We start from the raw sequence: 27321 nt of genomic DNA, 5'->3' as shown, positions 1-27321 counted from the left end.
AACCGTAACACATTTTGGAGAGGCAGTTTAATAGAAACAACATAACAAACGGAAGATGCATTACAGAGCGGCGAAAACTACTACCTGGCCAGTATTTTGTATTTTCTCTTCGATGCCCTTTTATGCTCTTTTTTGTAAAGCAAAACGCCACACAGTATTGTCAATGACAGAAACAATAATATCCATATCATTATAACAGTCATAATTTTCATATCCTCCGAGACGAATTGTTTTATATTAAAAATGAAATCAAATGAGACGCGAAGACGCAGAGATGTACTTTTAACAAAAACAAAATGAAAAAAAAAAATAATATATAATACAAAACGGTGAAAACTACTACCCGGCCATAAGTTTTTCACTGTCTCCTCGATGTTATTTTACGCTCGCTCTGTAAACCAAAACGCTACACGATATTATAAACAACAGAAAAAATACCATAAATATCACTAAAATGAACGTAATTGTCAACTCCTCCGAGATGAATCGTATTTCAGCCTCAGGACCCTCGGGTACTTTCTTTTCTGCAATAGACAAATAAGTTCTTAAAATCCAAAGGTTGAAGATCTATGGTCACTGTAACGTGCAGATAGCTTATCATATTTATGATTCATGATTAATGGATTGAGTAGAACTTATTTAACCGTATCAAACACGGTGTAGCAAGAAAATTTATATTGGTATTTCTCGTTGTGTATTCATTAATAGAATAATTATCATCTGCAGCCGATTAAGATTTACTGGTGGATAATGAAACGTTTAGCTCCATCTGTCAACCCCTCTATCATGTAGTTTCTGATGTCTAGAAGCCGATGAGATCACGACAAGGACAAATGTATAAGCGACGACGATCAGATTCTAACTAAATGAAATGAACTTCTGCCTTTAAAATATCATGTTTTTACTAAATGCCAAATAATTTTAATATATTCCAAATGAATAGCTGGGTTAAACCTTTCATTCAAATAATAATTTTATAGATTTACAAATATATATTATGCTTGACTTTTTGTATCAAAACGTCATGTGAATACAACAAGCAAGGTGGATACAGTCTTTAATATGGAAACATTAATCAGTTTAAGTAGAGTGAATATTGTTTTCTTTCTTGCTGTTTTCTTTCTTTGGAATTTGAAAAAAGAATACACAGCTTTGTTAGTTTAGAAGTTGAAATCAAAATTTATTGTTAAGTATTTTAAAGATTAAATCAATTTACAAGTTTAACTTGAATCTGTACATGCTTGCTGTATTTATTTGCTGTACAAAAATGAAGATGATGATATAAAAGGCAGTACACAAACCCAACTACAAGTTGGGAAAAGTCAATAGTGTTGGAGTACTTGTAATCTACCTGTTGTAGTTTTAAAGCGTCTGCATAACGCGGATCTCTGACCTTTGCAGTCTCACAATGAACAATTAAGTCTCGTGTACATCGAGGATATGTTGAAAAATGTTTTGGTACTGCTACATTTAACAGAAAGTGATAGATAACTTCGTTTCCTTTTCACAATCTTTGGTCTAAGATACATATTGGTTCGAACTGTGGATTGTAATAATTGTAACTTTTTTTTTCTTCTTCCGGAAACAGTATTACATTCGTAATTCAATTAATAGCGGAAAGGTTTTCGTAAAAGAAATACCTCCTTTATCTTCACTCTCCGTAGTTCCGTAGAGAATTAGGGAAAGAGAACTGACTTTCAGGAAACCTGGAAAGAAATAAATAAAGTTTAATTATATGTGCCTAAATAACCATACTAACATCCCATGACGTACAAAAAAGTGCTTAAAACTATTTAGGAAAGGTTAATAGCAATGTACAAAGGCATAAATCAAAATCAATCAAACCACCATATATATGTTTCGATTTATCTTGTACTTGCAAAACTTCTTTCGTTTATAAATGATTACATTTGTCAAATACATGTTATAATTCACACTGATAAAGGATATGTACAATATTGGACAATGCGAGTGAGTACTATCCTTCCCATTGTTGCCCCAAACTGTAAATATTCATTTTCATTCATAGTTTAAACATTCAACCAGTTTTAACCGGTAAACCTCCCATCTTTATTCAAGCAAATCGCTAGCACATGGTGCGATATTTCTGGCCTGATCAACGCGGAAATTAAAATGATCAAAAATGTCAAAAATACTAGCATCCTCAGTTTATTCTCAGAAATACCTTCAAGTCTCTGGTACACGCATTTCATTTGTAAATACAGAGATGCGTCTACGTCTCAAGACCAAAACTCTCATCTCTTGAGTGAGCATTGAGAGTTTTCAGACTAAGATACACAGCTCAGTAAGTTGCCAACAAATATCTTAAAAGGTTTGGACAGGTCATGTCAGACTAACATACACAGCTCGGTAGGTTACCAATAAATATCTTGAAAGGTTTGAACAGGTCATGTCAGACTAACATACACAGCTCGATAAGTTACCAATAAATATCTTGAAAGGTTTGAACAGGTCATGTCAGACTAACATACACAGCTCACTAAGTTACCAATAAATATCTTGAAAAGTTAGGACAGATCATGTCAGACTAACATACACAACTCAGTAAGTTACCAATAAATATCTTGAAAAGTTTAGATGTGTTCTATGTCATGTGAACAGAAAATCAATAACTGTTGCAGCAGTACAACAGTTAATACTGTGTGTTATAACTTCGTCAAAAGCATACATTCACGCAGTCCAATATGAAACACAGTCGACTATTATTAAAAACCATTAGAGCTCAGTGACCAACGCGAATGTATTACAAGCTACTTTGCAACGAATTTGACCAGGCACAAGAAATGAAACAAGGTCGTACAGAGAAATTGTTTCCTGAAACATATTTATTCACACTACATTGTGTCTTTAGTGCGCTATACCGAAATAGTCCTAATAAGCAAACAAAATATATTTTAAAAATGTAGGGATACTAAGGCACAGACTTGAGTTATTATTTACTGCACGTGTCACCGTGGTGCACTTTGCATTTCTAAAGACAAATTTAAGTGCAACCTATCTGCAGTGACCCAGCTTCATTCTGGTTAAATAGAGCAAGAAAGCGAGAAAAAAAAAACTACCACCTTTAACGAAAACAATAATGAATCCTCTCCTCAGCGGTGGCCAAGTGCACCCAAATTCGAGAGATAGTCCCTAATAATTAACATAACAGAAAGTGCTGATATGCTTTTGGAAAATGTTATAATAAAAATAAATCAACTGAAGTAACGTTATTTTCATATATATAAGCAATTAGCATTGAAATATATATTGCTAGTTAAATAAATCTAGATTAAATATTATCTCTGAAAGAGAATGAAGACTTCGGTATTCGATGTTCCATAGAATAAAATAGCTAATTTGACTGTGCTTAAATTACTTCACTTGACAAAGCAGCATCATCTACACAAATATATACAAAGCTTCGATATTTGGTTTTGACTGTCCTCAGCTTTGAAGAAATGTATTTAAGCATCCCTTCACATTAAAGCCTACACTTATTGTCAGTGTAATGCTATTCAGTCGCGAATAGATACAGTGTTGGAAGATATTTCCAGTGTACTCTTTGTCTCATTTGCGTTGCTAAATTCATTGCAAAGTAACATGTAATAAACGAAGTTTGGCCATTGTATTATATGGTCTTACGTTAATAGTTTACTATATTACACTTGGCCTGAGAGGATGTATGTTTCTAATGTTGCTATGAGAGCAAGTAATAAATGTTATACTTCTGAAACATTTTCTTATTTTCTGTTGGAGTTAGCATGACCTGAAACACATCGGAAACTTCCGATATGACTATTGGTTTATATTGTCCATCAGATATTGGTCTGTGTTCCACTCAATGATTCAACAAAAAACTGGAACTTTTGGTCTAAGTATATTTCACGTTTTTTTAACCATGCATGTTTCAGAGATAGAGGGCATATTTCTTGAGTTAACAAGCTCCGATTGGTTATAATCTAATTCCTGTTAAGTTTTCTATGCATTTAAATTTTGGCATTCCGGTAAAATAATTGTATTACTTTAAAACCTGAAGTGTTCCTGCGATGTCTTTGTATAGGGGTACGATAATGTTTAAGCCAGTAAACATTGGCTGACTGTTTTAGCTCCAAAATCCTCCTTACTGCTGATATTGGCTATTTACTATCTAAAGATCTCAATAAATCCCATCTGAAATTAAATCTGATCTCATCGCTTTATAATATGTTAAACTGGAATAACCAAGCATATGTCTCTTTTGGAAAATATGAATTAAGATATAGCCTGTTTTTGGGACTGTGATTGTTTTACGTACGTGTACTTCTTGAAAAAGTACCAGAGATTGTCAAATTCCATGTACCAATGGGATTCTCGTCCCAAAACTGGACGGACATTAGCACCCATTTGATTTCTTTAGCCGGCATATTTTGCACTGATTTCCTTTGTTTTCGATTCATTAGGATAGAAGATGTTCCCATTGGAGATGTCAAAACAAATTCAAGTTCATCCCAGTGTTTTGTTCTGAAGCTAATTCGGACTTCCACGTGCTCCAGCTTAAGAACTTCATCCGAAGACTTTTTACAACCGTCGGATCGAAGTTGAGTAATCCTGCCGTAATCATGCGTATCACTAAAGGAACGATAACAGATAAATATTTTACTAATATTTTGGAATTGTTATCTCATTCATAATGCCTTATGTCTAGAAATGGAAGTTTTTCTCGTAAGTGTAGCAATTTTGTTTCCAACTCATACAAGTTCAAATAATACATGCTACACGAAATACTAATCGGTATCATAAAATGAAAAAATAATCATGCATTTCATAGGTTATTGTTACTTTATAAATATAGAATAATTTGTTCTGGTATGTTATATTTCGGTCCTAGTAATGTCTACTTTGCAGACTAGCTGATGGACGGACAAATGACATTTTTAAAAATACAGACATGGCATCGATTAAATTTGTAACATATGATATAATAGAGGCGTTTAGGTAAAAAAAAATAAACAATGACCGCAATAATTTCAGATGATATGAGAAAATTTCGTAAAGAAGTCCCTGATATTGTAACTAAGCGCGCTTCTTGTGCACAACTTTAAAACTATTGTGCACTTCAAATTACACAGGTAATGAACACGAGGAATGCATTTTTGCAATCAAGGAAGTGCACTTCAATGAACAAGGTTTTAGACTATTGCAAAGAAGACATTACATATTGTGAATAAGATGGAACGCGACGAAACAAGGTTGTAACCTGCAAATGCACAGAAGATATTATTGGATAATTCGTATGATTGTGGAAAGGGTTTATCTTTCAAATTAATATCGAAAATAAACAAATGAACAGAGACGAGTTTTATTTGGATAGGGTGGGCACAATATATTGATTTTCAAGATAAATGAGGATTTGAAATATATTAAATATATAATCTCCACGCCTCTTGCACAGGGTATACATTTGAAATTCGCTGAATGCGATGACATAATAAACAAGACAGAAACGTAATAACATCGATTTGTAGGACTTCTGGAATTCTCAAACTCACATATACATCGCCAAGATGACATTGACAGTCTCTTCAAGGACAAATCAAATAAACTTAGAACAATATGTTTTGAGGGTTGCCTCCGTTTGGCATGAACGACAAACTTCGTAGGAATAAGGAATCGATTTCATATATATTGACAAGCAGTTCAGTTTTCAAATATACTTACGAAAGTTCGTAGAGTATGTTGCAAATATGTAATTTTTTTACTTGTTTCCAGTTCTTTGCTGTCCGTACCATTTCTGAGGCGTTAATTAATCCAAATCCAAAATAATCATTTACTAAAAAGGAAAATTATATGCAGTACATATTTTAGTTCAAAACACTAATACAAACAAAATATTTGTCACCGAATTCAAACATGTATTCTACTGGCTTCCAAACTTCTCATTAGTTGTTAGAGAAAAAGCTATTTTTTAATGTTTGTCATTTAACCATTTCAAATATTTTAGCTAGTATTTCAATACTGTATTTCTTGCAGTTCTAAAAGTTTTAAAAGAAAACCTATTGTTGTCAGATGTAATCCGATATTTTAAACAAGTAACATTTAGAGTTAAATCTGCCATATAACTGATATGCATCAGCATGTTGCTTTACAAAAAGAGGAAATATAAAATTAAACAGTATTAACAATAACATTAATCAACGAAGAATAAAACACAACCATGACCCCCATATATAGACAAAGTAAAAAGTTACTGTACTTTTGTGTCCAGCTCCATTTGTTCTCCACTGCGCTTTCCATAGGGTTGTGTTCGAATCGCTTGTTCTGACTAACAGGTGCTGAATATCCCTAGATGTCAAATTATTGCTGAAATAAAACATGAAGCTGTCACGTACGCTTACTAACCACTTACCAATTTTGTAAGCATTTTGAATATAAAGTCAAACGATAATGTATATTTGAAGTGTGAAGCCTATCTTCTTTGCTGCTTTTGAATTCATTACACACACACACACATACACACACATGCGTGTGTGTGTGTGTGTGTAGACAGTCGACTGCTCATATTTATTTTGTGCAAATTTGATCTTTTGTTAATTCTGTGACCCTATCTCTCACGACAGTTAACTCGTTTTTATTATATATTTACTGGAACGTTTGCACTTCACATTGCATCACCAATATGTATTATTATATTACTTAACATCTTGCTGTGATATGACTGGTCAAACGTCGGGAACTTGTCTTTACTAAAATGTTTTAAGACCTACACGTGTCCATGCAAGGCTCAGGTCAAATTCCAAGAGCTGACCAATGTTAAAGCCCATTACATTATTGCGTGATTATGCTTCAATATGCAACGCCCGTCACTAATAGTTACAGTTTCACTAGCTAATAAGTCGCATCAATCTGCAATGGACATAGACCCTGATCTGCCGTCACATTATACGACGACAAATCAGGGTCTATGTTACTTGTTCAACTCGTTCTGAAAAACTGCATACACTCAAATATACAAGAGCATTATGAGACTTACGATCTGGGTCTGTGCAGTTTGCTGTTGGACTGGACTTATACAATTATTATTTATTTTGTTTGACAGCTGAAATTTATGATTAAGTATTGACCAGTAATATTAAAGTAAATCAAGGAAAATAATACAGTACAATACTACCAACTTAATATAGTGAATTAATCGACTCCACAAATTAATAATAAACCTTCAGAGCTGGATAACCTTTGTATTAACCTAACACAAATCAGAAAAAGATATAATATCAAGTAAGACCGCTCCTAGTTATATAATAAACTTGGCTTATAAAAGCCAATCAGTTTTGATTAGAGTTTTACATATAGTTAGAATAATGAAATATACCACTGCTCCAGGAAATATATGGCTTTATTTTTTCATTTCACCGTCAAAAGCTATAGGCAAGTTAGTATTAGCAAGTCTGTCTTTATATACATAATTCAGATGCTTTATTCGTATGTGTTTCAAGACGGCCACAATAATGTAAACTGTGCGCTCAGAAATGTATCTTAATATTGCCAGAATAATGTACGCTGTGTATCAAAAACTGACTTAAGATGGCCACGATAATGTAACTTGCGTATTAAAAACTGTTTCATTATGGACACGATAATGTAACTTGCGTATTAAAAACTGTGTTTCATTATGGCCACAATAATATATGATGTGCATTAAAAACCGTGACTAAAGATGACCAAAATTATGTAACCTGAATCATTCATTTGTACATTAAATTCTTACTTGACTTCTAATGCCAATGCAATAATGCCAGCTGCCAGTGCCGCAGACACGGATGACCCCTTGAATGACTCTGTACAAGATTTATGTCCATACTCCGTTGTTTTCTGTAATCATGATAGTAATACTCATTTACTATTGATGAACTCTGGTTTCTTGTTACTGCATGGCAGTATCCATTCCCAAAAAGAAACTATTTTACTGACAGGATTACCTTGAAATATAACTTTATTTAAGTCTGCTCCCCATCAACTCACGTTTTGTACTATTAATTATTTTCGGAATATTTAACTGCATAAATGATTTTTCCTTGCAATGTTCATTAAATCCGTTTTTCATTATCTACCAGAATGCAAGAAAAATAAGTGAATTGCAAATCTTACACCAAAGCAGGCAAAATGGCCTATATTAGCGATCTGGATCCAATTAAAGAACAAAATGTTCATAAATAAGGGTGAAAGCAATCATTAATATGTATTGTTGAGTATTTTTGAATTTGTATGGCAGACAATTTCAGGAATGGAAACGAGCATAGAAATAAGCATTGTATCGTTCTTATATGTAGTTACGGTATTAAATTAAGTGTATATCTTACCAAATGTGAATTTACATCCTCTCCTCCTTCTCCAAACACCGTGGCTAAGGCACATGGGCAAAATTCAGTGTATCTGGTCTTGATTCCATCAAATCCAACGGATCCTATTGTTATTGTATGTACATTTCTTGCGTATGCATTCCGGTTGCAGTGAGCCTCAGATCCACCGTTGCCGGATGGAAACACATATATTGAGCCTTTTTTATTCCGACCCTGCACAAATATTTCGTAGCAATGTCAAATTCATGTTCATGTTACAATATCAAACATCTATAATAAATCTTGAATTAATGAATGATTAACATTTTAAAAATATCCATGTCATGTCTGATAGGTTCAAACGATAAACAGTTTATTAAGCCGATGCAAGCTCAAATGATTTCATTATGTTATTGAATACAAATAAAATTATTTTTTCAAGCAAATAGATGAGAGAAAAAGGAGATATTTTTGTACGTAAGGTAAAGTAGTTCAGAAAGAAATGTCTTTATAGACGTGTTGTTAAGTCAATAACACAAATGACATAGTAAACATAAAACACATATATATCAATTAAGAATGTGAGCTGGAAGTATACATGTGTGTGTGTGTGTGTGTGTGTGTTGCCCAAGTCTTATAAAAGCCTCACATGTAGAATACGTTATGTAATATTGTTATGTTTGGTAAGATTTGTACATATTGCTATGTTTTGCACTTTTGTACATATTTCCTTGATTTTGTTTTCTTTTGTACATCTTGCTATGAGTTGCATAGTTTTGTGAACATTGCTGTTTGTACGGTTTAGTAAATCTTGTTACGATTAAATGGGTTTTTTACATCTTCCAATGATTATATGGTTTTGTACATCTGGCTACGAATATATGGTTGTGTACTTCTTGCTATGATTCCTACGGTCATTTACAGCCTGTTGTGATTTGTATCGTTGTACTTATTGACATTAATTTGTATGGTTTTGTACATCTTGCTATGATTTGCATGGTTTTTCATATCGTGATTATAATTTACATGGTTTGTACATCCTAGTATGTTTTTTTTAATTTTTGTGCAGTTGGCCATGCTTGTCTTGGTTTTGTACAGCTTGCTATGATGTACGATTTTTGGTAGGTCTTGCTATGATTTGTATGGTCTTGTACATCTTGCTCTGATTTGAATGTTTTTTTAAATCTTGCTATAATATGCGTGGTTTTGTACATCTCGCTATGATTTGTATGGTTTTTTACATCTTGCATTAATTTACATGGTTTGTACATCTTGCTACGATATGCATGGTCTTGTACAGCTTGTTATAATTTTCATCGTTTGGTACATCTTGCTATCGTTTGTACACTGTTGTAAATCTTGCTATGATTTGTATGGTTTGTAGATCTTGGCAATTGATCTTAAAGCAATACCTGTTTAGCACCTTCTATCAGGGCAGCCCATGTCGCACTTCCAAGGCTGCCGTACACCTGCGTCTGAAAACCCCAACTGCATGAATAAATGTCCACCTCATCTCGCTTAAAAAGCAGGCCCTTAGCCATGAAGCTGTCTTGCGTTTCTCCGCGCATATCAAAGATTCGGACCGCTTTGAAAACAATACAAAAATACAACAATATTTTATTATGGCAAGAAATCGAAAACGATAAACTTCAGTAAATTACTGAATAAAAAATCCTTCTTTCTGCCCAAGCTACAAACGTGTACTTCGAATCTCAGCATCATTTCGCTTGATGTAATTTATGTAATATACATTTAAAATATATATGTGTGTGTGTGTGTGTGTGTGTGTGTGTGTGTGCTGGAATGGTCGAAACAACAACAACTGTTAATACAATCTGTCAATAAAACATTTTTCTACATTTACTCTGGGGTTAGTAAAAACGTTTAGTAAAAATTGACCAATGTTGCAAAACTGGAGCAATTTCTTCCAGTGAGGTTGGACAGTTTTGTTTTAATGTTTCATAGATTTAGATTAGGTGATAGCACAACAAATTTGCTTCACTCCGTCCCTGACATATTTCTATCTACTTTACATGCATTGTTCCGATGTGCATTCAGTGTGAATTCAGTTCAGCTATAAGGTCTCCCTGAATCGTATGCCAGATACTTGGTATTCGACAATCCGTTTACGACAGATTATAATGACTACTGAAAACAAAACTTAGACTATAATATTCTCCTCTCTATATTTGAATATTGTTCAATATAACTAAACATTTAACACAATGCACTATTTTGCTCAATTTAACTAATGCATGCTGCATGTAAAAATGTATGCCTCTGCGATTAAATTTCGTAACTATTTATGGTAGGTAACAAAAATTGTATTTCTGATTTTTTAAAGAAAAAAAACCACACACATGTATATATATATATATATATATAGTATTCGGCATTTAAATTATTTTTTAACAATCATAAGAATTGGTGGCATCAAGAAATACTAAAATTGTTTTCACCTCCAATACTTGCATTATATGCTACTCCGTCGCCACAAAAACTGTTTCCCTTCTCTCCAGCTATTAGACCCGAACACCGAGTCCCGTGACTAGAACAATATCAACAGAAAACATCAAGTAATAAATGTGTTAGTTTCTTCGACATGATACTTGCATACGTCATTTTAAATTAAACGGACGCATTATATCTGAGCTTCAAAAATGTATAAGACCTTAATTAAAAGGTATATGAGACGTATATCATCAAAGGCTGTTTTTCCTGTAATCAAAAAACTTGTAAATCAAAGGATGTTTTTCCTGGAATCTAAAATCTCGTAAATCAAAGGATGTTTTTCTAAAATCTTGTAAATCAAAGGATGTTTTTCCTGGAATCTAAAATCTTGTAAATCAATGGATGTTTTTCCTGGAATCTAAAATCTCGTATATCAAAGGATGTTTTTCCTGGAATCTAAAATCCCGTAAATCAAAGGATGTTTTCCCTGGAATATAAAATCTCGTAAATCAAAGGATGTTTTTCCTGGAATCTAAAATCTCGTAAATCAAAGGATGTTTTTCTAAAATCTTGTAAATCAAAGGATGTTTTTTCCTAGAATCTAAAAAAAATCTTGTAAATCAAAGGATGTTTTTCCTGGAATCTAAAATCTCGTAAATCAAAGGATGTTTTACCTGGAATCTAAAATCTCGTAAATCAAAGGATGTTTTTCCTGGAATCTAAAATGTTATAACGATCATACTTACATTAACTCTAGTAATTTGAAAATGTTCGAAAAGCATCTTAAGAACCCAGCAAAAATTAATATTTGCGTACGTACAAAATACTGAATTTATTTTTTTAAATAAAATTTTTATATTGGATATACGAAACTATACATATAAAATGCACCTGATAATACATCGTCTTGGTAAAGGTAATAGACAAAGGTGCACACTTCAAATCGAATCCTTTTTTACAATACCACTACTAATATTCATGAAGAGAAACATTTTGCCATGTTTTTTAAAGGTAATTTTTAGAAACCATAAGCTAATAACTAAATTTCTATAATATAATGATTCGCTTGTCGTTTCTAGGTCTGTACAATTATCCAAGTCATACGAAAATCTTCAAATTATGTAAACTTACCATGCAAGCAATAGTACACTAACAAATCATATATAAACATTTTGTGTCACAGATTGCTCGATATGCCCACCCGGAAGAGTTTTCCCACAATTTCAGATTCTTTGGGTAGTTCATTTATACATTATTTAAAAATTGCTATATTTCTCTTGAGGTTATTTTATGGTTGGATTCACCGTAACGAGGATACATTCAAGATGGAGGAAATTTAAATTTCCTATAGGAAATCTATTGAAAAAAATGTAGAGTGCGTTGTTTTCGCTACATAATTGGGAGCAACTCTCATCCTATAGAACATTACATTTATTGCGATGCAAATATATATTGAAATGAAATAAAATTTTACATATTACTTCATTCAAATTTAGACCGAATAAAAGCTGAGACTCTCTCTCTCCATCTAGTTCTAAGGTCCCAATTTTGCAAAGGTAATGTTTCAGATTGAGTGGTTAAATATTAAATGATAATTGTTCCCAGCAAGACAGATCTATACATATTGTACGACTGTATGAGATACAAAAGAAGAATGATAAGCTTATGTTTTCTTTTATAGAATGAAACAAATACTTTATACTGATTACAGGGTCTGTTTTGTTTTGCTAGTTAGGTTTCGTTCAAAGTGGATATTAACGGTTGACATGCAATAATTATTCACCATTCTCGCTTCTAGTCTTCTGTTAGTCCGCCCATTACTTCTTATTAGTATATTGCTTTCTTGGGAGAGAATGTATATTTCGATTTATGATATATCCATTTTATTTTCTATCTTACCGTCCCTGTTCTCTCTCTCTCTCTCTCTCTCTCTCTCTCTCACACACACACACACACACACACACAGCAAGATCTTTGAAGCAACAGTTTCGAGAGGCAGTTCCTTCACAGGTCACATGACTCTTTTTAATTAAGGCTCCTTTGAAACAATAGAAGTTTATTTTATAAGAGCTCCAAACATTACATGAATTTTCAGATCAAGCAACATGCCAGTATAGACTGATATTTTTCTATCAAACATTCCTGGACCACGTTCATGATTATTCTTACTGGGTATTTTCTTGGTCTACATAGCTTCCATCAGGCTTGCATTCAGTTTCAGAAGATAAAGCGTCATAGCAGAGGGATTTGTTCTGAAAGAAAGAAGCAATTACATTTATATAAAAAAACACACGGTTCCATTTAAACAAACGTTTTGTTTCTTCTCATCTCGTCTTAGATAAAACCTTGCATGTTGGTAAAGCTTCAAATGTATTTGTTTCCATCATCGTACATTTATCAATATCTCCTGAAATCTTGCCTTATCAAGCATATATATATATATATATATATATATATATATATATATATATATATATATATATATATATATATATATATATAACATTAGATTCTATGTTCATTAATCAAGTAGTCTGTTAGTTTTTCGTGCATCAACACATTTGACCGCTCCGTTGGCCTAGTGGTTAGAGCATGCGCCTCGAATGCGGGAGATCGCGGGTTCAAACCCCGGCCGAGTCATACCAAAGACTCACAAACGTGGTGCTAGCAGCTGTCTCGCTAGGCGCTCAGCATTAAGAGGCTAGTGTTAGGACTGGTCGTTCTGATGTCAGAATAGTGTGACTGGGTGCGATATGACTGATTTTTTTTAAAGCTAATTAAAAATCCAAATCACGCTGACGCGCACACACACAAACACACACACGCACACACACACACACACACACACACACACAAACACACACACGCTTCGCCACATTAATTTATCGCTGACCACCTTCTAATCTAGTTGCTTGTGTGTGTCGTTTAACTATCTACGTACCCTTATTTGCTTGTTTGCTTGCTTTTTTATATTACTAATTTACTACTTTCTCACTAAAAAGAGGATAGGACCTTATAAAATATCTCCAAGGTTACATTATTCCCCAATAAAAGCTATTTGCTTTTTACACTTTCATTCAGTGAATCGGTTCTTTCGTCCATCTTAAACCTTGATAAGTTCATCAAGATCGGTCCGAAATGGTTAACGCATAGAAAATGGATAATTTTATGTCCAAAAATTGCACCTTTCATTCAATATCATACATGTATCTGGGAATAAATCGATTGCATTTGTATTGATCATCTGTAGTAGATAAACATTCCAAATAAATGGGTCAATACAGTATTCAACTAAACGCGGTATTAAAATTTACCACTCTGCGTTTTAAATAAATATATTTTCCATTTATATTATTCTTTGCGGGAGGATCTGTGACCTGCAAGTTGTTTTGAACTTGCGATGAAATCGGCAAAAACAAAATGATCATGCTTTACAACAATTGCCACTCAAAGAAAAAAGACTCAAGATTTTTTGTTTATAAGATATATCACACTGTTAGGCTGATGCAATGTTTCTTTTGCACCGTGTAGTCAGCAGACTCGAGCGACAGTTGTCCTCATGAAAATAAAATTATTTTACACAACCATGAACATGTTCCTTCACATTGAGTAGAACAGTTGTTTAACGTTATAATGTGCAGCAGGTGTAAGAATGTGGAGACCTCAGTGCACCAAATGACATCAGCGACGTCCATGTGACACCATTGTTGATGTAAAGATTATGGCAAGCTGCAACCTAGAAATTTGACTATCTGTGTTCTTGCCCCAAAACTTGTTTTGATATGGCTATTAAAAATATGGACCTTTTTTTATATCTCACTTGAGTATTTTATTTTGGATGATCTTTTATATTAGGCATGTAGATGCGGCAATAAACTTTTGCATAAAAATATTGCTTGTACCCTTAATATAAAATTTATCTCCAGTCGAGACCCTATGAAGTCCATTATGAAAACATTTAGTATAAAACGTCGGCAGTCGAGACAGAAGTCTACTATGGAAACATTTAGTATAAAACGTCGCCAGTCGAGACATAAGTCCACTATGGAAACATTTAGTATAAAACGTCGGCAGTCGAGACAGAAGTCTACTATGGAAACATTTCGCATAAACATTCTAGCAACTGAGAGTGTGCCGAAATCCAATATGGGAATATTCTATAAAACGTCACTGCGATCAAAAATGGGTGAATAAATCCAATATTGGAATTATTTTCTCTATCTATATTCATTATAAATATACCTGTATGTTAGAAATATTCTCTCTATCTATATTCATTATAAATATACCTGTATGTTAGAATTATTCTCTCTATCTATATTCGTTATAAATATACCTGTATGTTAGAATTATTCTCTCTATCTATATTCATTATAAATATACCTGTATGTTGGAAGTTTTCTCTCTATCTATATTCATTATAAATATACCTGTATGTTAGAAGTATTCTCTCTGTCTATATTCATTATAAAAATACCTGTATGTTAGAATTATTCTCTCTATCTATATTCATTATAAATATATCTGTATGTTGGAAGTTTTCTCTCTATCTATATTCATTATAAAAATACCTGTATGTTGGAAGTTTTCTCTCTATCTATATTCATTATAAATATACCTGTATGTTAGAAGTATTCTCTCTATCTATATTGATTATAAATATATCTGTATGTTGGAATTATTCTCTCTATCTAGATTCATTATAAAATATACCTGTATGTTGGAAGTATTCTCTCTATCTATATTCATTATAAATATACCTGTATGTTAGAAGTATTCTCTCTGTCTATATTCATTATAAAAATACCTGTATGTTAGAATTATTCTCTCTATCTATATTCATTATAAATATATCTGTATGTTGGAAGTTTTCTCTCTATCTATATTCATTATAAAAATACCTGTATGTTGGAAGTTTTCTCTCTATCTATATTCGTTATAAATATACCTGTATGTTAGAAGTATTCTCTCTATCTATACTGATTATAAATATATCTGTATGTTGGAAGTATTCTCTCTATCTAGATTCATTATAAAATATACCTGTATGTTGGAAGTATTCTCTCTATCTATATTCATTATAAATATACCTGTATGGCAGCATTATTCTCTCTATCTATATTCATTATAAATATACCTGTTATTTAAAATTATTTTCTCTGTCACGGCAATATCCAGATATAACGGCATACATTCCATCTAACAAGGTGGCAATTATCTTACTTTATTTCTTTCTAAATTACCAAGACCAAATACAAGTGGATACTGTTCAGTCAGACTGAGTCAAACTAATAATACAACATAAAAACTAAAACAAAGGAAGCTAAATGATACTTACAAAATTATTGAGTAGATCCAAATTGGTGTAATCAACACCGGTATCTACAACAATAATCCGAACATGTTTTCCTGATGAACCTTGTTCCCAAGCCTTGTAGACTCCAAGAGAACTCAATGGGTTGCATTGCACTTCCTGAAATAAAAGTTGATTTAAAGTTTAATCAAGACATCAGAGGATTTAATTATGTGGTATTTTCAACAACCGAGAAGTAAACTTCTAAACTGTGCACTTGTCATATATCCTACATATTCAAAATCAACTTGGATACTCAAGAACAAATGGATTAAGTGAGCATAAAATTACCTTGCTAGTTATTAAAATCTTCTACTTAAATAAATATTAAATAGACAACCTGTGTATACTTAACATGTGATAAAGATTATATAAATATACCTGTATATCCTTATAATCTGACACAGATTAGGTAAATATACTTGTATGTGGTTCCATGTGACAGGGATTGAATTGTGACACAGATTAGCCACAGAAAAGAAGTCAAGGAGTATGTTTTTCGTAAATTTTGGAGTATGGGCCTTTCTCAAAGGTATTATATTGTAAACATCTTAAGATTCAGATATATTAGAATCACATAAATATTTATTGTTTGGCGTGCTTCTTGTTGAGCCACCCTTAGTTTTCTATCCTACCTCATGTAAGGGTAATTACACAGAACACTGGGGGGGTGGGGGGCGAAATTGTGTGTATTTAATGTCAATCCTTTTATATATGAACGAAAACGTACTAAGGTTTCAACACTGCGTACAAAATTACACGAGGGTGGTTTATTTTTGTCTTTGACTATTTTAAAATATTTAGTTCAGTTTACCCACTGCTGCGCTAGCAAGATTCTGCAGTGAGAAACCCGATTACATAAAGCTCTCTGGCCGTGGATTTCCCCATAACCAGGGTTCTTAAAGAGTAACGTGTCGTTATTTTGTCACAATGCAGCGAGTTTTGTCAGGAAGGTAAAAGATCTTAGAAAGGGCTCTACCCAGTAAAACCAGGTTTTGATGGTGTGTTGAAATATACATACACCTATAAAAGCAGTTGTGTGCGTAAGGTACGTCATTGCATTCATTGTATGTTTTAACCGTCTTTTTGTGAAGAGGAGTTGTAGAAACATATTTCTCACCTATGCGACAGAGGAATCTAGTTGTTTTGTTAACTTTATCTTTCTTACATCAGTCTGGTTGTCTTAACTAGGTGGTGTCAGTCATGGTGTCCACGCGGTATGAACTACTTTAAAAAGAACAAACTCCGGTTGTCTTCTGCTGTGCCCGATGGAGTTATTATAAATCAAACCACAACAACAGATATACAACAACAATAATAAATTCACTCATAAAACAGCTTAATGTCTTTCCAACGTGGATAATGCACCATACGAAACATTTTGAGAGACAGACACACACGCACACGAAGATGAATTATTTTGGAGTTAAGCTATAGATATACACGGTGTGGCGAATTTTGTCATATCTGTAACTTAGTACATTTTAAGGTTAACGTCATTAAATGTAGCTAAAAAGTATCTAATTAGTTTTAAATAGTTCGTGTGAAACTTATTATGTAATTTTAGCTAGATTTAATGCCGTTGACCTGAAAATTTACTGAGCTACAGTTAGAATAACATTGTCGATGCTGTGTGAAACGAACTATAACATAAAACACTGTTCCAGACACACAGGCAATACAAGTCATTTACTACAAAAATCCAAACTCTCTCAATAGCATCTGCTAAGCCGGCAACAACCAGAAATACTTGCATTCTACAAACTTTGTCAAACACTCCCAACCAATCCCAGTTCAAGCAAACAACGTAAACAAACTAAAAGTCCTCCATTTACCAATTAGAGTGGTTAAATAATCAGACAACACGCTCTTCCACAAGATTTCCATGAAGCGTATTATTGTACAAGTAATAGCAACACTTGCCATATTTCCAAGACAGAAATATAACTGTCCATGGATATCACGAATTAGAAATCTCCTCAGTCATTACACACTTTGTCTGGCTGAGTTGTGCACTTTATATTACCGTAGACTACATAACAACTTTTTCCAAATTAGAACTGATGAAAATTAAAAATGATCCGTGAAAAAGGTATTAATAACTTATTGTTATTTTCTCATGATATCCATCGATTAAATGTGAAAATACGTTGATAATATAAAATGATTTTATGTTACTATTTTCTCATGCGTGTATCTTGTGTACTTAGTCTCGACTGGGTACCCAATTGCCCTCATTAACATAACCGTATTAATGCAAGTTTACATAAATAAAAGTGGCTCGAGACGTTTAAGATACAATACTTACAACACGTAACAATTATAGCTTGTTGGGGTTTTTTTTCTTGTCTATTTTTTTCTCAGAGCAACTTATATAGCTAGGTTTACTTAGATGTATTATTCAGATTTTCCTAACACTTGGCAAATTTTAAAAGCGTGAGAGGCAATAATATGGAGGGAGATTATTTCCATAATTATATGAGTGTATTTTCTAATCTTAGTTGATGCATTATTGTAAATGGCTGCTTGCAAGTGCTACTTTCATAATTATATCCATGTATATGTTATTCTTCATTGATGCATGTACGTGACAGTTTGCAAGTGCTACTTTCCTTCTGCATTATTTTAAATGGCTGCTTGCAAGTGCTACATTCATAATTCCAGTAATAAATATTCTATCCTTCATTAATGCAAGCTGCAATTGGCTGCTTGCAAGTGCTTAGATCTACTTTCCTTCTGCGTCATCGTATCTTGCTAACTACTGAATTGATTCTGTAGTTTGTCGCATGGCAAACGCTATGTCAGTTATTACAAGTTTTGTATATTCTGTTTATGAACTTGCCGCATTACAATTACATCATTCCCAACTGATGTTTTCATGCAGATTTGGCCTTGCAACAATGTAAATACTAAGTTTTATCAGTATCGTATTTGTTGCCCAACTCGTGTCGCCATCTGTTGTCATCATGGCATCCTATAGATTAGCATGGCATTATGACAACAGACGGCGCTCTAAATTTTTTTAATTTTTCCTTTACGAGAAATAATTAATGCTCCTCACGGAGCCTTACGACATTCATTTTTGAGTCGATAAACATTGTAAATCTTTTAGTCCCTCTTATAGGGTGTATGTTAACAACGAAGTTTTAATCGTTCTCTAAAACCATTTGCTTTCTGGAAGATCTAAATGATTTATAGCACCGTACGAAAACAAAAATGCATACACTGCAGCAGGGTGCACAGGTGCTCGACGCGAGCTTGATGTTGAAAAAAGGCAAAAATCTTAAGGGAAAAAAATCATACAGAGGGACACAAATACCCCAGATTACCCCCATGACCCGTTCTGACAGTCTATATAGTATGATAGACAGGGTCCCATGTCACTGTCTTTTTTAAGTTTTGATTCACTATAATTGAATAGATGTATTCTGGGTAGGTGAGAGTGTTTTCGGACAGTCTTGTGCTAGCCCCATGACTTTCAGAGTGATAGTCAGAAAAATTAAACTGATGGATGTCTAATCCATGAATAAGTTGTTTGGAAATAATCACACATAAAATTGCTGGACAGATTTGGAGACGCAAACAAGTCTTAAAAACACTGCCTAAACTTTTAGAACAGTTTTCGCTTTAATATTCTTCAAAGGAATAGACTATGGAAATCTTGAGGACGCACACAGTATGGCCAACATGCATTGGTTGCTTGACTTGGTATTAGGTACAGAACCGAAAGTCTACCATTTTTCTGCTAAATGGCTTATGAAATGGTCAAATGCAGGAATAGCTTGCAGATGTGCCTTATATATCTTCTGATCGGGATTTCGAACCATTTGACAGGCGTGACAAGATATGGTACTTATAAACATCACTTGTAATTATCGACACCAAAATGACCAGCTTAAGGAGTTTTATGGGCTAGGCTAGTGGTTCCCAAAGTAGGCAGTATCGCCCCCGGGAGGGGGGGGGGGACGGTGAGATTACCGAGGTTTGCGCTAATGTTGAATAATGCTTTTTACGGGGTAAGGTAGGGTTCGCTGAGGATAACTAAGGGGTAAGTGTCCTTAAACAATTTGGGAACCACTTGTCGACTATGAATTTCTTGTCGGTAAGACTTAGGAACAACAATTTGATTGCTCACTGACCACTCATTACCAACATGCAGATCAAGTGGTCTCAATTTTCTCATAACGACCCTATTTTTCACAAAGTAACAAACTGGTACTTGTGTGGCTTTAAGTTCAGCAACCCAGTCTTGTGTATTATTTGAGGAATAATAGTACTTGGGGGCCTATACTCACATTAAAATGTCTTGCATGCTTATAAAGTAGCTGTTACTTTCTGCTCAGATATCTTACAACTGCAGTCAGAAATTGGCTAGTGGTTTCTATTATTCTGTGAAGAAACTAACTTACTTATGAATCTCTCTCTCTCTCTCTCTCTCTCTCTCTGCTGAATGATTAAGTGATTTGAATAATGTAATTACCTTATCAATTGTTCCAAATCACCTAAATTAAGGATAACAGGCCAAATTTAAACTTTTATCTCAGGCTGATAAATATCATAGTTTTGTGAATGTCAAAGCATCAGAAAAAAACAAATTTTAGCAAATAAAATATAATTTTTTTCATGGTGCTTTGCTCATAGCAAGTGCAAAGAACTTATTTTAGCGCCCGCAAAAAATTATCCAAAGAGCGAGCATTTTTGTACAGTGTATATAGTGAATATAGATCCAGTATTGGAATGTTTAATTCTTGAAACAGACACTAGGGAATATAACCTGACTGTTCTTGAGTCATAATTTACAAATATGTGTGGTATACAAAAGGAAATGTGTCCCGGCCAATCCACAATTTACAGTTTTAATTCCTTATAATTTGCAATTATGAGTGTATGTCCAATCCAAAAACCAAATTGTGTGAAAAGCTTGTCTTTATTCATGTGAAAGTGAAATACAAAAGGAAAGGCAAATAAATCTATAAGAACAATGTAACAAGACAATCCAGGTATTTGTTTCTTATTACTGTCAACCTGTATGATAATTTTTGTTTTATAAATAATTTCTCTAACGTTATTGTTTATATGAATGACGGTTTACATTATATATTTATTTTTCTTTTAATATGTCCTATTCAAAGTTAAACACAGAACTGTATATAGTTTATATTTATTTAGTTTGCTTTATTGCATAGTTGTATTGTGTTGACATTTTCTGTGTCACGACAATATAAACTTATATTTTAAACTGGATAAAATAATGATAAAATCACAGACAAATGAAGATGTTTATGTGTTTATGCTACAACAGCCTAGTCTAGAGCACAATGTAGTGAGGAAAGCCAAGGAGTGATCATTTAAAGCGATTAATGAGGGTCCATCCTAACATAAACGGGTTGACTGGCGGGTATCACGTGATGGCGGTTTGTTCAAAAACAGTGGAGCAAGACAGCTGAGAAAAAGTCTAATTGTTCTCATTTCCAAAACAAGGAGATGAAGAAAGACATACGAATTGAACAGCCAATACATAATGAACACAATAGCGTAGATGAAGACAAGCAACAAGCACAAATATCATGAAAACGGCACTAAAAAACGGAACAGCCGCTTCAAGCCGGTTAAGCGATAGCGGCCATCTTGATTTCCTATATAACAGACTTCATAAATTATTCGTGAATACAAACTGACAATCCCCGTATCCCAATGCATTCTATAACAGTCTTAGTAAATTATGCGTGAATACAAACCGAAAATCGTCGTATCATACTGTGCTATATAATAGACTTAATAAATTATTCGTGAATTCAAAACATAAAAGCATTGAATCTTCTTGCACTCTGTAACAGACTTGGTAAATAATAACAGAATGTAAATCAAACAACGTTGTATCCTACGATGCTATAGAATAGACTTAGTACATTATTCGTGAATACAAACAGAAAATCGTCGCGTCCGACTGCACTGTATAACAAACTTAGTAAGTTATTCGTGAATACAAACCAAAATTCGTCGTATCCTACTGTGCTATATAACAGACTTAGTAAGATATTCGTGAACACAAACCGAAAATCGTCGTATCCTACTGAGCTATATAACAGACTTAGTAAGATATTCGTGAATACAAAACGAAAATCGTCGTATCCTACTGTGCTATATAACAGACTTAGTAAGTTATTCGTGAATACAAAACGAAAATCATCGTATCCTACTGTGCTATATAACAGACGTAGTAAGTTATTCGTGAATACAAACCAAAAATCGTCGTATCCTACTGTGCTATATAACATACTTAGTAAGTTATTCTTGAATACAAACTGAAAATCGTCGGATCCTACTGTGCTATATAACAGACTTAGTAAGTTATTGGTGAATATAAACCGAAATTCGTCGTATCCTACTGTGCTATATAACAGACTTAGTAAGTTATTCGTGAATACAAACCGAAATTCGCCGTATCCTACTGTGCTACATAACAGTGTTAGTAAGTTATTGGTGAATACAAACCGAAAGTCGTCGTATCCTACTGTGCTATATAACAGTGTTAGTAAGTTATTCGTGAATACAAACCGAAAATTCGCCGTATCCTACTGTGCTACATAACAATGTTAGTAAGTTATTGGTGAATACAAACCGAAAATCGTCGTATCCTACTGTGCTATATAACAGACTTAGTAAGTTATTCTTGAATACAAACTGAAAATCGTCGGATCCTACTGTGCTATATAACAGACTTAGTAAGTTATTGGTAAATATAAACCGAAATTCGTCGTATCCTACTGTGTTATATAACAGACTTAGTACGTTATTCGTGAATACAAACCGAAATTCGCCGTATCCTACTGTGCTATATAACAGTGTTAGTAAGTTATTCGTGAATACAAACCGAAAATCGTCGTATCCTACTGTGCTATATAGCAGACTTAGTAAGTTATTTGTGAATACAAACCGAAAGTCGTCGTATCCTACTGTGATATATAACAGACTTAGTAAGTTATTCGTGAATACAAACCGAAAATCGTCATATGCTACTGTGCTATATAACAGACTTAGTAAGTTATTTGTGAACACAAACCGAAATTCGTCGTATCCTACTGTGCTATATAACACACTTAGTATGTTATTCGTGAATACAAACCGAAGTTCGTCGTATCTTACTGCTATGGTCCAGCCTCTGATGCTCACTATTTGGAGGTATGAGCTTTCTAAGACACTGTTGTTCAACGTATTTTACCTAAGAAGAAAAACAAAATCTGTATTCGAGTTAATTGTTCCACGTATTTTACCTAAGAAGAAAAACAAAATCTGTATTCGAGATAGTTGGCACCATTGATATCAGAATTTACTTTATGGTCTGAAAACATTGGGAAGTTACCTCTCTACTAGGCAAAAATGGTGTGATGAATTGAGAAATGTTGGTGAATGAATTTCCAGCATTTAAATTTATTAACTATTTTTAATCCAATTTTTGTTTGCTGTGTTCCTTAGTTTACGTTCTTAAAAACTGTGAAACAAAATTAGCGAATAGAAAAACTACATTTGGTTTTCAGTACTTTCACCTTTCTCTTGAACATCTCACACTTACCCGTCCCCCAGTTTGGGACTTTATCATTTGTACAAATTCTTCACTGACCCTCTCGTTTTTATTTTCTTTGTTTCTAAAGAGATGCAAATCGGCGATGATCTGAAAAATAATAATAATAATAATAATAATAATGTTTATAAGAGACACTAATTCACTAAAAATTCCAGAAGTCTGAATACTAATGTAGTAGAAACCCTGGATCAATTGAAAACAAGTGTTGTCTGTTGTTTGCCCTTGCACTGTCGTGCACACAGACTTAAGTAAACATCTGCAATTCTCATTTCTCACATTCTTTAACCGCAGACAGGCCTGCTGCCCATAACTAAGCCGAATATAAATAGCACTCTGCTTTGGGATTTCAAGTGAATTCATTTTATCGGCACTTGTAACGCACGCAGTTCATGTGAAAACCGGCCCGATTACATTGATCGGGAAACTCTGGAAAACCCGGCTCAAAGTATGACGTCAAATTTTCGTACGTCATGATTACGCGGAAGTGATTTGCCATTTCCATGAATGACCAGCCACTGAAGTCAAAGAGAAACTATCAATTTGCAAATTTTTCATGGATTTATGGAGATGACAATGTATTTATGGTAAATGTATCCATACTATTGTATACATATTTCAAAACAATGACAAAATGAAGAAATACATGTGTGTGTGTGTGTGTGTGTGTGTGTGAGAGAGAGAGAGAGAGAGAGAGATTTGGATTTTTAACGTAGCTTTAACAATTTTCAGTCATATCTAGTGATGTCTAGCACTGGGACATCATTCCGCAGACATGTAGCATGATGTCCCAGCCGGTCACATTATCCTGACACCAGGCCGACCAGTCCTAACACTAAGCTCAAGTGAGGTGAGCTGTTGTTACCATTTTTAAAAGTCTCTAACCCTCTAACCACAAGGCAACCGAATCGATCAAGATATATATATATATATATATATATATATATATATATATATATATATATATATATATATATATATATATTGTCGTAACATCTCAATTCAATTATACATTGCTGATCGACGAATTAATACAAGCCTCATTATATATATAATTATTTTAAATATCTGTTATCACTTATACTCTATCACCTTAGGATAAAAAAAATAACTAGACGAAATATATAGTTCCGTGAAATAGTGTAATGTGGGTACAAGAGAGTTATGCAGGTCAAAACAAGATATTTTGCAACTGTAAGGTTCGGTGGCCAAAAACAGTAGAGTTATTTTACATTTGTAATGTTTCTTTACAAGGATATCGGGATGAACCCGGTTCAGATTACATTGTTTCCTCTACGCCCACATGTTTTTCATTTTTCCCTACACCAAATTTTATGTTCAGAAAATGTGAATTTTAAAAGACTAGGATACGATAATATGAAAATGCAATACTTCGATTTTATAATCAAGCTTTTATGCAAGGAACGTATGTGGACTTTCATTGAATCCCAAAAGTAAGTGGAAAATAAGAAGAAACAGAAAGGCGTAATTTCAAGATGTATTCTACTATTGGAAACTGAAGTAACTGTGTAGTGTAGTGGCAGATATTTGAAGAGCTTTGATTATGGACTCTTTCCGAGTTTGTTTCAACAGTTATTATTAGCGGGCATGCGAAGGTGAATTCTAGTATGTCAGTTGGTATCATTTATTTTTATTTAATGAGAAGTCGTCCAAAATATTATATGGCTATTTACTTTTAAAAAATTGAGTGGACTTTTGGGGAAACGTCCACAACCTCTTATTCGAATAAAATAAAAGAAACGTTAATTGTACGGTGATTTATTTTTAGAAAAATTATTTGTTGAAACCCATTAAGTATAAATTGGGTTTAGTATTTAGTATGTATTGAAAAAATATTTGCGGAACACTTTGGAAGGGGACCGCTTCCGGGACCTAAGTGGATAGAACGTCCGCCTCAGATGCGGGAGGTCGCGGGTTCGATCCCCAGCCAATTCATACCAAAGACTTATAAAAATGGGACTAGCAGCTGCCTCGCTTGGCGCTCAGCATCAAAGGTTAGTGTTAGGATTGGTTGCCTTGGCGTCAGGATAATATGATATGACTGGGTGGGACAGTGTCTGCGGCATGATGCTCCACTGCTAGACATTACTATAAACTGTTCACTGCATACATTTATGTAGCAATATGACTGACAAATTGTTAAAGTAACGTTAAAAATCCCAAATCACACACACACACACACACACACACTGTGGTAGGGTTTTTGCATCCACATCGCATTCTGCCTCTGACGATGCTGTTGACCCATATAACACGATAGTCCTAGAGGTAAGGACACGACGATTTCTTTATAAAGTGGAAAATATGAACTTCGATAACGAAGAATGCAATAATGAGGAAGAAGTCATTATAAATGAATCTGACGCCATAGTCATTGAGAAAATATAGAACAATTTCAGTAAATGGATAGTTTGAAATTTTATCAGAAAGGATTGTTGTTACGGAGAAAATTGTATTGCAAGTTAGTACCAACATGTTATTTATTACCACATCGTAAACATGAGGGGAATGCTAAAGGATGAGAAAGAAGCAATACTCTTTCCCCGATCTGATTGAGATCCTACCTGAGAGTGGAGTGACCGGAATGGATATCCTGTCCAGTTCTAGGAGCTGATTGAAATCCTACCTGACAATGGAGTGACCAGAATGGTCATCCTGTCCAGTTCTAGGAGCTGATTGAGATACTACCTGACAATGGAGTGACCGGAATGGATATCCTGTCCAGTTCTACGAGGCATAAGTTGCCTTAACACAATGCGTCACAATGCTTTACATCCAGTATAACGATGCTGATGTTATTCACAGTGGAGGATCAGATAAGCTGTTTAATCATTCTTGGGTGAATTTGTTTGGAATAGATTGATTCACATTATTCTGCATACACTTTTATGCCAAAGTTTGTTAAGTTTATTTCTTACAGTCTTCTTAACTGGTGAAGAAATAATTACAATAGAAGTGTGACTTTAGAACCTAGTCATGCGATCAGTGTGTGTGTGTGTGTGTGTGTGTGGAATAAACCCATGTTAGGATTAAATAATTTAAAAGCAGCTTCAAGTATTCATCATATAGATCTATGTATTTTTACATAATACGCTCTGGCTGTATTCCGATTTATATACTATTAATCTATTAATCTTGTCTCGTCAAAACCGGGAAGAAAGAAAAGAAAATATAATTAAAAAAATGTAAACCATTGTTAACTTACATGTTCCACATACTTAAGTCCAAACCGTTCTAATATGTCTCTAACATCTTGTACATATATACCCTCTACTTCCAACAGGTACTCATCAACGAATTTGTCTCCCGTGCTACATGCCTGTTCTTGTTCACCCAAATAACACGGAAGGCAGAAGATCAGGTAAACAGGTATGAAATACAAGATTGTTTGTGTTCGTATGTCGAGATAAATAAGGAACAGTATGTAGCGTTGAGAAGTTGACGTAAGTGTTCCATTCATTTTCTTTATAGGAACACACTCTATCAATGGCTATGAAAACATTCCTCTGAAATGTGTCTGTCTACACAGTACGTTTTCAAGCCAGTGCTAATGCTGTTACTTAATTGTTTGACTAACGTAATCATGACCTGTCCTG

General features: G+C 33.8%; 1 protein-coding gene across 1 annotated transcript; it reads right to left on the bottom strand.

Annotated features, from left to right (window-relative positions):
- Nucleotides 1-27321, bottom strand: LOC149777812 (neuroendocrine convertase 2-like). Its single transcript, XM_089938875.1, has 14 exons — nucleotides 26931-27321; nucleotides 23696-23794; nucleotides 23249-23344; nucleotides 16108-16242; nucleotides 12939-13021; nucleotides 10778-10866; nucleotides 9731-9903; nucleotides 8340-8552; nucleotides 7748-7851; nucleotides 6236-6342; nucleotides 5701-5812; nucleotides 4298-4611; nucleotides 1641-1706; nucleotides 1-524 (listed from the first exon to the last, which is right to left on the bottom strand). Exons 1-14 carry the CDS (start codon nucleotides 27183-27185, stop codon nucleotides 376-378), a joined length of 1995 nt encoding a protein of 664 aa, XP_089795001.1. The 5' UTR covers nucleotides 27186-27321; the 3' UTR covers nucleotides 1-375.

Source organism: Sinohyriopsis cumingii, chromosome 17 (genome assembly GCF_028554795.1).
Source record: "Sinohyriopsis cumingii isolate HCF-2022 chromosome 17, ASM2855479v2, whole genome shotgun sequence".
Lineage (NCBI taxonomy): Eukaryota > Metazoa > Mollusca > Bivalvia > Unionida > Unionidae > Sinohyriopsis > Sinohyriopsis cumingii.
This window is presented reverse-complemented; position numbering and strand designations above follow the sequence as displayed.

Bases quoted from the DNA above. Each gene is read 5' to 3' on its own strand.
- LOC149777812 (XM_089938875.1), bottom strand. From the start codon at position 27,185: ATGAATGGAACACTTACGTCAACTTCTCAACGCTACATACTGTTCCTT. The intron at 8,553-9,730 runs GTATTGCTTTAA...ATATTTGTGCAG, and splicing joins TGATAGAAGGTGCTAAACAG to GGTCGGAATAAAAAAGGCTC. The intron at 1,707-4,297 runs GTACGTAAAACA...ATTTCTTTCCAG, and splicing joins TACTTTTTCAAGAAGTACAC to GTTTCCTGAAAGTCAGTTCT.